This window comes from Rutidosis leptorrhynchoides, chromosome 3 (assembly GCF_046630445.1).
Source record: "Rutidosis leptorrhynchoides isolate AG116_Rl617_1_P2 chromosome 3, CSIRO_AGI_Rlap_v1, whole genome shotgun sequence".
Lineage (NCBI taxonomy): Eukaryota > Viridiplantae > Streptophyta > Magnoliopsida > Asterales > Asteraceae > Rutidosis > Rutidosis leptorrhynchoides.
Window position 1 is genome coordinate 311,977,986 of NC_092335.1, and position 11,773 is coordinate 311,989,758.

Genomic DNA, 11,773 nt, shown 5'->3' on the forward strand with positions numbered 1-11,773 from the left:
TTTACAAACTTACAATACCGCTATTTTACATATAGCATGAAATATAGCATACAATAACTTTGATACACAGTAGTTTCGAAGACAATCCTAGTTAATACGCAAGTCGTTCAACAAAGACAATAAAGACACGTAATTCATAAGTCCAGAAACAAGTCATGCATTCTGGTTGTACTAATATTATATCCCATCCTTGGTTATGTGGCAGATAACCATTGTGACCGTTAGCTAGGCAGCATGTTGTAACGTCGTCAAAAGGACGAGGGTTTCGTAATGCCCAACAGCCCCGTAACAATCTAAAAACCTTGTTTCTCACCCCAACTACCGAATCCGTCACTTGTGGGAAGGTTTTATTTAAAAGTTGTAATCCGATGTTCTTTTTCTCACTTTAGTGAGAAGCAAACATCACTAACCCGTAAGCATAACATGCTTCTTTATGTTGCATGTTAGCAGCTCTTTCTAAAGCACGAAGTCCTATGTTGGGATATGTTGAGTTAAAATAGGTTCTTAACCCGTAGCGTAAAATTGTACTTGGGTTCCCCGCATTTAACGCTTTAAAAAAAACACAGCGTAACTTAAGGTCTCCCAATGTGATATACCCCATCTTTCAAAATAAAGCCTTTTATAAACTAAGGCATTCCTGGAACGTTCTTCAAATGTTCTACAAACTAATTTTGCCGTAAACAATTGTGCCGACGAATTCTGACCGACTCTAGACAAGATTTCATCAATCATGTCCCCGGGTAGGTCTTCTAAAATTTTTGGTTGTCTATCCTTAACATCCATTTTGTGTTTTTATACTGTAAAAATAGACGAGGGTTATATTTATAAAAGATAGATAACAAACAATACAAGCAATTTTTACATATAACATAAAAGTACAAGCACACTTTAATATATATATATATATATATATATATATATATATATATATATATATATATATATATATATATATATATATATATATATATATATATTACACATCATGGTTACTACTCTTCATTCTGACTCACTTGTTTCTTCCTCTTCGGACTTGGTTCGTTTCGCTAATTTCCTATGGATATATGGTGCTCCCCTAATAAGAGCCGTTCTTTTCACAAATGGTCTAGAAGGACCCGGTGGCTTAGATGTTCCCATGTTATAGCTAAAACTTAAGAAATACGGGTGTTGACGGTATTTTCCATCGGGACATTTCATGTTAACATAGAGGTCATCGGGGTTGAACTCGGGTTTTTCTATTTTTATGCCTTTTCCCTTATTGTTTTTTCTAGCTTTTTCAAATTGTATCGGGGTAATTTCTATAACATCATCGAAATCCTCATCGGGATCCGATTCATCGAAAAATTGGTAATCTTCCCAATATTTTGCTTCCTCGGCGGAAACACCATTGACTATTATTAATTTTAGTCCATTGATTGAGGATTTTCTTTTATTTATCTGTTTTTCTGTGGTTCTTAATATTTCCCCCTTCGGAATCTCTTCTTCCGGTTCCTCCTCTTCCGGTTCCTCTTCTTCCGGTTCCTCCTCTTCCGGTTTCTCTTCGGGAATTTGTGAATCTTCCCAATATATATTCGACTCGTCATTATTATTAGGTGAGTCGATGGGATTTGTACTAGAGGTAGACATCTATCACACAATATCAAACACGTTAAGAAATTAATATATCACACAATATTTACATGTTAACAATATATAGTTTACAACAAAAAAAAATGTTAAGCAATCGTTTTTCAAGTGAACACGGTCAAAGTCCAGACTCACTAATGCATCCTAACGAACTCGATAAGACACACTAATGAAAATTTCTGGTTCTCTAAGACCAACGCTCGGATACCAACTGAAATGTCCCGTTCATATCGATTATAAACGTTCCATATTAATTGATTTCGTTGCGAGGTTTTGACCTCTATATGAGACGTTTTTCAAAGACTGCATTCGATTTTAAAACAAACCATAACCTTTATTTTATCGATAAAGGTTTAAAAATATTACGACGATTATCAAATAATGATAATCTAAAATATGGTGTTTTCACACGACTAATACATAATGGTTTACAATAATATTACACATCAACTTAAGTCTTCGAATGCAGTTTTTAAACAATATTATACAAGCATGCTGACTCCAACTCTTATCCATACATTAGCATGCAATAGTGGAAGCTCTTAATAATCACCTGAGAATAAACATTCTTAAAACGTCAACAAAAATGTTGGTGAGTTATAGGTTTAACCTATATATTTATCAAATTATAACAATTGACCACAAGATTTCATTTTTTTGTCATACATATACATCTCATATCAGGCATTTCGCAAACTGCATAGAGAATAAAATTCATTCATATGTTGAACACCTGGTAACCGACCTTAACAAGATGCATATAGAATATCCCCATCATTCCGGGACTCTCATCGGATATGATAAATCGAAGTACTAAAGCATCCGTAACTCGAATGAGGCTTGTTGGGCCAAATAGATCTATCTTTAGGATTCGCGTCAATTAGGGGCCATTTCCCTAATTCTTAGGCTACCAAGCTAAAAAGGGGCATATTCAGTTCGATAATTCAACATAGAAAGTATTTTCGGTTACTTGTGTCTATTTTGTAAAATATTTATAAAACTGCATGTATTCTCATCCCAAAAATAATATATTTTTAAAAGTGGGACTATAACTCATTTTCACAGATTTTTCCTTCGTTGGAAAAGACTTGGCCACTGGTCAATTCACGAACCTATAACAAATATGTACATATGTATCAAAGTATGATTGAAATATATTCACAACATTTTTTATTACGTTTTTATGATTTAAGTTTATTAAGTTAGCAGTTCTCGTTAGTAACCTACAACTAGTTGTCCACAGTTAGATGTACAGAAATAAATCAATATATATTATCTCGAATTAATCTATGACCCAGTGTATACAAGTCTCAGGCTAGATCATAACTCAAAGTATATATATTATTTTGGAATCAACCTCAACCCTGTATAGCTAACTCAAGCATTACTGCATATAGAGTGTCTATGGTTGTTCCGATATATATATATATATATATATATATATATATATATATATATATATATATATATATATATATATATATATATATATATATATATATATATATATATATATATATATATATATATATATATATGGGTCGATATGATATGTCAAAACATTGTATACATGTCTATGGTATCCCAAGATTACATAATATGTATAATATAAATTAGTTAGTCTAGGTTAGTCTAAAACTATCAAATTTATCCAATTTTGTTTTACGCGTCATTTCTTCGTTTCAAATCCATTTTGAGTGATTCAAGTTGCTATGGTTTCATAATGAACTAAAATTTATAATACTAAACAGAAAAAGTATAAGTTTATAATTTGAAATACAGGTTACAAGTCATTCTTTAAAGAGGTAGTCATTTCCGTCGAAAGAAAGACATCTTGATGACCTTTTTGAAAAACATACTTTCACTTTGAGTTTAACCATTATTTTTGGATATAGTTTCATGTTCATAAGAAAAATAATTTTCCCAGAAGAACAACTTTTAAATTAAAGTTAATCATAGTTTTTAATTATCAAACCCAAAACAGCCCGCGGTGTTACTACAACGGCGTATGTCCGGTTTTACGGTATTTTTTCGTGTTTCCAGGTTTTAAATCATTAAGTTAGCATATCATATAGATATAGAACATGTGTTTAGTTGATTTTAAAAGTTAAGTTAGAAGGATTAACTTTGTTTGCGAACAAGTTTAGAATTAACTAAACTATGTTCTAGTGATTACAAGTTTAAATCTTCGAATATGATAGTTATATATATATGAATCGAATGATGTTATGAACATCATTACTACCTCAAGTGTAGTAGGTAAACCTACTGGAAATGATGAAAAATAAACTTGAGCTTCAAAGGATCTTCGATGACTTGGAAGTTCTTGAAGTAGAATCATGACACGAAAACAAGTTCAAGTAAGATTACTACTTGAATTAAGATAGTTATGTTTATAGAAATTGAACCAAATCTTGAATATGATTCTTACCTTTGATTTAGAATGAAAACCTATTGAGATTAACAAAAGTTTCTTGATCTTGGATGATTACTTGGAATGGATTTGAAAGCTTAGAAGTAATCTAGCAAGTTTGAAAGATTTATTGAAGTGTTCTTGAATGGTTGTTTTTATGATGATTAAAGCTTGTAATTAAAGATAAAAGTTGATGAAAATGATTGGAGATGATCAAGTATGATGTTAGGAATATTTTGAGAGAGAATTTGGAGTGTAAGTATGAGAAAACGGAATGAAAAAATGAGGTGAAATCATAAAAACGTTTTTAATCATTATAAAGAAAGAAAAAATTCTTATGTTTGTTTTCTTGCTAAATAATTCATGCTAGTTGACAAATGGTTGGTTCCACATGTTCCTTAATCATTTAAGGCTACTAAGGAGCAGATTTTTATGTGTATATACCAATATTGTGTACATCCAGGAGCTGGGTATTGTACGAGTACGAATACGGTTGCATATGAGTAGAATTGTTGATGGAAATGTATGAGGATGTAATGGTAAGAATTTTTGTTAAGTAGAAGTACTTTGATATGTGTCTTGAAGTCTTTCAAAAGTGTACTAATACATCTAAATACACTACATGTATATACATTTTAACTGAGTCGTTAAATCATCGTTAGTCGTTACATGTAAGTGTTGTTTTGAAACCTTTAAATTAACGATCTTGTTAAATGTAATTAATTTATTGTTATTATACTTAAATGAAATGTTAAATTGTTATGTTAACATGATAACATGGTGTATGAATATATCTTAACATCATATATATATGTTAAAATACTATTACAACGATAATCGTTACACATATGTATTGTTTCGAAATCCTTAAGTTAGTAGTCTCATCTTACTCATGTAGTTCATTGTTAATACGCTTAATGATATATGTAATTATCATTTCATGATGTTAAACATAGTGTATTAATATCTTAATTTGATACATATGTATTTAGTAAGACGTTGTTATAACGATAATCATTATATATATCGTTTCGAGTTTCCTTAATTCAATAGTCTCATTTTATGTATATAACTCATTGTTAATATACCTAGTGAGATACTTTCTTATCATAATATCATGTTAACTATATATATATATATATATATATATATATATATATATATATATATATATATATATATATATATATATATATATATATATATATATAATTTTTACAAGTTTTAACGTACGTGAATCGCCGGTCAACTTGGGTGGTCAAATGTCTACATGAAACTCATTTCAAATAATCAAGTCTTAACAAGTTTGATTGCTTAACATGTTGGAAATATTTAATCATGCAAATATAGTTTTCATTTAATATATAAATATGGAAAAGTTCGGGTCACTACAGATGAAGCTTAATTTGTAGGAGTGGTGTATCTTTTGATTTTTATTTGAAGACATGGTCAAGGATTGCCACCCCACCATTGCCCAATTGATGAGATGAAGTTGTTTGAAGCAATAAGTTTGAAGTTTGATGGTTTGTGAAAGAAGAAGAGGAGGAGATTAATGCTTGGTCCTAGGCGAGCGCAAGTATTTGGAGGACATTTGAGCCTTCAAAGTGCATACTCATAGAGGTATCCCTTATTACTTAACTTTTGCACTTTCGTTGAATTCATTAGCTTGTTCATATTTGCTAGAGGCGTTTCTCCAAGTCTTGTTTGTTGTTATGCTTACTTGAGGACAAGCAAGGTTCAAATGTAGGGGGTTTGATATTGCTCAAATAAACAATGTTTCTCACGCAATATCTACCTCATTCTACTCGGTTTTTTTTATAGCATTTGTGCTTTAAAAGTAAAGAAATTGGGATTAGTCGCGTTATGAGTGCTACTGCAGTTTTGGTTATGAATTTGGTGTAAAATTGAGCAATGTGTGTGAAAAAGATCAAGAAAACTTCAAAGTGTTGGAAATGGCCTAAGAACGATGTTCCCGATATCCAGAATGGCGTTCCACTCAAAAGAACGGCGTTCCAAAACCTAGAACGACGTTCCACCTGGAGAAAAAGGGCATTCCAAGCCAAGAACGACGTCCCATTACAAAGTAATGGAAATAGAAAATTTGGGCACTTAGAGGACGAATTAGGAACGACGTTCCTATTTATTGGAACGACATTCCAGTTGAACGACCACCAGAACGACGTTCTTGAAAGAAGAACGACGTTCCACTGGGTAATTCTGGGCAGTTTTTGTGAAGGAGTATAAATAGAATAAGATGAGGGTTTTTCTCATATAGTTAGATAACAGCTCATAACATCACATAGTGTAGTAATTAGGGTTTGGTAGCTGGATAATTAAGGTTTTCATCAAGTTTCTATCAATTTTCAACATCTACATCAAGGATTAGAGGCTAGCTCAAGATCTAGGGCTTGTTCTTCTTCATCATCTTCTTCTTCTTCATCTAGTTCAATTTGTAATTTTCATAAGTTTGGTACAATCTTATCTTTATTATTGTATAATGATGTTTGAATCTACTTCTATTACTTGTATTGTTCTTGTTCTATCCATGTTTGGCTAGATTTTGAGTTGTACACTTGATTATGAAGCTTGTAAGCTAAGGATTGTTCATATTTATGTTATTGATTGTGTTTGGATGAATCTATCAGTTGATGATTATGATTTGTTGTTAGAATTAGCTAAAAGATCCTTTGCTATCTTTGTTTTGGTTTACTTTGATTATATTAGTTGTGTAGCTTCTGTTAAGGATTTGATTAGTGAAGCAACTTGTACTTCAACACTTAGGTGATCTAGACAATCAAATTAGGAATTTTAAGGGATTGATTTCTTGATTTGGATTGGTTTTCAATTGGTTCTTAGTCAAAATAGTGAAGTTTGGTTTTCTTAAGGGATTTTGATCACCAAAGGGTTTTAGGGGACTTTAACCCAAGCTAAGTACTAATGATAATTGGATGATTCAACTAGATCTAATCGATATAAGGTTATGGGAATTTGCATGTGTTAATTTGATCATTAGAACATCTAGTAGGGATACTAGTACAAAGTTTGAACACAATTAGATCTTAAGTGAACAAAAGAACAATCTGAATGCTTCAGTCAAGTGTGCATGCTTTTATTATTGATAACTACTTAATCATTTCTAGTTTTTAGTTAATTTGCAATTGTTTTTCTTATTATCTCAAAATATAAAACCCCCAACCAAACAAACTTTAGAATGATTATGAGTTTCAATCGATTCAACTAGCAATTACCGCTCTTTTGGGACGAATCTTAAATGGAAATCTTGCTAATTACAACTACCGAGTTATTGTTTCTCGAATGCTTGTTACATAGTTGAGTCCAAGTTTGAATATAAATATAAAAGAAATTATGTATGTTTGTGAGAGCATATCAGAGAACCTCAAATCCGTAGGTGAATGCTAGCTGCGTTTTTCTTATGTGTGTGTAGAGAAGATTTTGGTTTTGTGGGTGCTTTTTTCAATACCATAGGCTTGGTATTTATAGTGCAAACGTAATCCCTTTAAAAAGGAAACGATTTACAAAATCTACCAAAAAGGAAACGATTCATTCTTGGTGAACAAGTAAATAGTTTTCTTGGAAAAAAGGAAAACGTTTTTCTTGACCGGAAAGTCAATAAATGTATTGCAAAAACCGGCTCGCACAAGCCCGGATTTTCGAAGCTGCATTCGTGTTCGCAGGCACGCATTGTTTCAGAAAATTTCCTAGCCCGAATTCCATAACTGCACCACCCCCTATGCGTGCGTAGGCAAAGGAGTAAAAAGTACACGCAAGATGTTAACATAGCTTGGAGTGAAAACCTAATATATAATGCATTATCATATATTAAAATGTGTGTAAACTTGGTTAAAAACACACTTTATTTGACCAAAATTTCCAAAAATTAGTTTAGCTATTCTATTTGGCTTGCTTATGTTTTGATATCTTTAGTCTAATTTCACTTTAGTTTACGTTTCTTTGTGTTTATGAGGCTATAAGGTGTGCTTATAACTCTTGCTCTTCATTGTAATTCTTTTATTATTCATTAATAAAAGCTTCGCTATGGCAACTCTTTACTCAAAAAGGGCATACATAGAAGAAGCATAATTTGATTTTTCAAAGTGGATTATAAGGAGTGGCAATTAGATACAAACTATTTTTTCTCCTGCAAGCAGCTCCAAGAGTCTCACTCATGTCCAATTCTTCTGGCTTTATGTCTTTAGGTATTTTCCAGTCATAGTAATAGAGTAGATGAGATAAAATAATTTCAACTGTCGCCAAACCAAAAAAACTACCCGGACACATCCTCCTTCCGGCCCCAAATGGAAGATACTCCAAATTTTTCCCAAAGAAATCAATACTACTGTTTACAAACCTCTCGGGTAGAAAACATTCTGGATCCTGCCAAAATTCAGGATCCCTTGCAAGAGCCCATGCATTAATTATGACCCTTGTTTTTACAGGTATGACATATCCGTTAATCTCACAATTTTCACGACATTCTCTAGGAAGCAATAATGGAACGACGGGATGCAATCTCATAGTTTCTTTGATCACCAGCTTTAGATACTTCAATTCTTGTATATCATTTTCTTGTACCGATTCTTTTCCCTTAAAAACTTCTCGCACTTCAGCTTGTGCTTTTTTCAAGACATCAGGGTTCCTTATGATTTCGGACATGGCCCATTCCACAATTGATGTTGAAGTATCAGTTCCAGCAATAAAGACATCCTGCATAAATTACGTCATTAGTTCAATTTTGATAACTTTTTGAATTGACTTAGCTTATTTTAGGTAGTCACGGCCAAATTAAAAAGAAAAAGAAAAAGAATACAAATCTGAAGAGATCAAAGAGTAATTTCATCATTTTCTCTTTTTGAAGAAATACCAACAACTATTGTTCATATGAAATACTGGCTTGGGAATACCCGAGTTATTGATCGATCCTTTTTTATTTTGTTAAGATGAACTGAAGCAAGAATTAGATTTGTCATCATTAAAGTTTGCAACTCATGATTCTGTTTTATCATCATCAATTCAGTCATACGATAACGTTTTTTCTTTTTGTGATCAATATATTGATGCAATTAAATTAATGCCTAGAGGTCCTCTCCATGTATCCATCTAGAAACTAGGCCTTCTCAAGAAACGAAAGGTTAAAAAGGAAAGAGGGGTTGACATCATACGTGTATCAAAGTATATTAATAGAGTGTCACGAATTTATAATTCATTGCTACTGTATATAGTTTATGCAATTTGTACTTCCCGTGTTATATATAGGGGCAGGATCAATGGGGAAGTAATCAATCGGGGGGAAGCAAGGGGAAGCAAAAAAAAAAAAAATTCATTTTTTTTTAAAATTTTTTTTTTCCGGCATCAAGATCATACGAAAATATGAACATTTAGAAGAGACACTTCGTGATGAATGTTATTATTTAGGCGGGAAAACGATCGACAAAAATAACATTCAAGATAATATTGTTCGTGAAGAATATGAACGTTTTTTTTTTCCATGTTTTGTGAAGTAAAATTTAGCCCGATTTAGAGTTTAGGGTTTAGGGTTTAGAGTTTAGGGTTTGGTGTTTTGGGTTTATTCCATAAACCCAAAACACCAAACCCTAAACTCTAAACTCTAAACTCTAAACCGTTCGTGTTAAAAACTCAATCTAAATCCTAAATCTAAACCCTAAATCCTAAATTTCTAAACCCTAATATCTAAACCCCAATAGGTGAAACCTCAAAATACGCTCGAAAAACACGATAATTGTTATATATTATTTCTTCGAGCGTTTTCCCGCCAAAATAAAAACATTATCACAAAATGTCTCTACTAAATGTTCATATTTTCATCTCATCTATAATGTTCGTGAATAAAATTTTTTCAAAAAATGAAAAAAAAAGCAAAAATATTTGCTTCCCCCCGATTAGTTACTTCCCTCTTGATCCTACCCCTATATATATATATATATATATATATATATATATATATATATATATATATATATATATATATATATATATAAAAGGTGTCTATGTTACATCTCTTACAAGTGGTCACACCAAAATACATACATTGGTCTCCTCGCTTGAGGGCTCTTCACCCGGAAATTTTACTCGCTAGTGGGGACCAATCACTAGGGAGTTTTCCTCTGCTATCTAAAAATAAATGGAAACCCACGTTCAGATACCAACCAGTTTGAGAAGTTTTAGATACTAACCAATATCACTGCTTTGATGTTGTCAACTGAGATGGGATACTCAAGATCACCACTATCTTTGAGTCTAAAAAGAATATCAAGCAAATCTTCCTTATCCGTTCCGTCTTTCACCCCTACAACTTTTCTCTTGTCTTTTTCATGTTCTTTAATGATGTTGTTAAAGATACCATCAAGATATTGATGAATTTTAGCCAACTTCGAGCTCGTCCTTGTAATAACATGTAGAAACTTGTAAGAGGGAAATAAATCGGCTAAATCAAACCCTCCTACTATATCGCTCACTTTATGAAGCGTCTGAACTAGTAAATCTTGATCTTTGTAGATCTTTCCAAAAGCGGCTCTTGAAACTATTGTATTCACCAACGTCAAAACCTTTTCAGTAAGATTAATTGGTGATCCTGATGACAACATAATGGATTCTATCATAATCTTGACTTCTTCCTCTCGGATATAAAAACAAGACTGGACTTTCTTGGGACTAAGTAATTCTGAGGTGCAGATTTTTCTGAGTTGCTTCCAGTAATTACCATACGGAGCAAATCCAATATCGCTATTGTTATAGATGATGATCTTACTAGCTTGAATTTCTGGCCTGTTTGCAAAAGCGATATCGTTAGTTATCATGATCTCTTTTGCCACTTGAGGTGATGACACTATCAAAGCGGAAACCTCTCCAAGTTGAAGATGCATCAACGGACCATATTTTCGAGCCAGGTTTAGAAGGACATAATGTGGTGGTTGTGTACTCACCATGAATAATAGGTTTCCAATGATAGGTAGCTTCCATGGACCAGGAGGTGGGAACGTTGGATTTGAATTTGGTTTTTTGTTTAAATTTATTAGCTTGATCAAAAAGAAGATAGTTACAATTACAGTTACGAGGATTAAGGAGATGTGAAATTCCATTAGATAAGACATAGGGAATGAAGAAATGGTGTTGCATTGAAATCTTTTTTATAAGCAAAAACATGAACTTCAGATATTTTTGATTTAATACAGTAGTTTGGAATTCATTGTCATGTTGGATAATAAAATATGATCACTTAATATTATGTTTCTTGTGATACTATTGAAAGTGAAATATGATCTCTCATTTTATATATCTTTCTAACTGAACTACGTCGGGAAATTTACCCTTACCCCATCTTTTTAACATCATGATTGACCTTCTTTACTAAGATAATTATATCACACATGACTTTGTAGAACGGGCTTTTTGTTAGTTTTTATAGAAAAATAACCATATTATTAGTATATACTTACTACACAAATGAATATGAACCCTTATACTCCGTACGTCTCAATTCTATAATTCAGTATTCTTTTTTAGAATATTCTAAATTAATTGTTCATTTCAATAAATGAAAAACAATAATCTGATAAAGTTATATATTTTATGTCCCTACTTTTTATATGTAATACAAAAAAGATGAATAAAATGTAAGGGGTAAAAGTGAAAAGTTAATAAAAAAGTACATGTGTCAGTCAATTTTTTCTTAAACAGTGTGTCTTTTGTTTTTTT

At 31.9% G+C, this 11,773-nt stretch overlaps 1 protein-coding gene across 1 annotated transcript; it reads right to left on the bottom strand.

The window, feature by feature from the left end:
* Nucleotides 1–8,149: 8,149 nt before the first annotated feature.
* LOC139901075 (premnaspirodiene oxygenase-like) lies at nt 8,150–11,169 on the bottom strand. The gene is made up of 2 exons (XM_071883814.1): nt 10,252–11,169; nt 8,150–8,764 (listed from the first exon to the last, which is right to left on the bottom strand). The coding sequence occupies exons 1-2, from the start codon at nt 11,167–11,169 to the stop codon at nt 8,150–8,152; spliced, it is 1,533 nt and encodes a 510-aa protein (XP_071739915.1).
* Between the last annotated feature and the right edge of the window lie 604 nt (nt 11,170–11,773).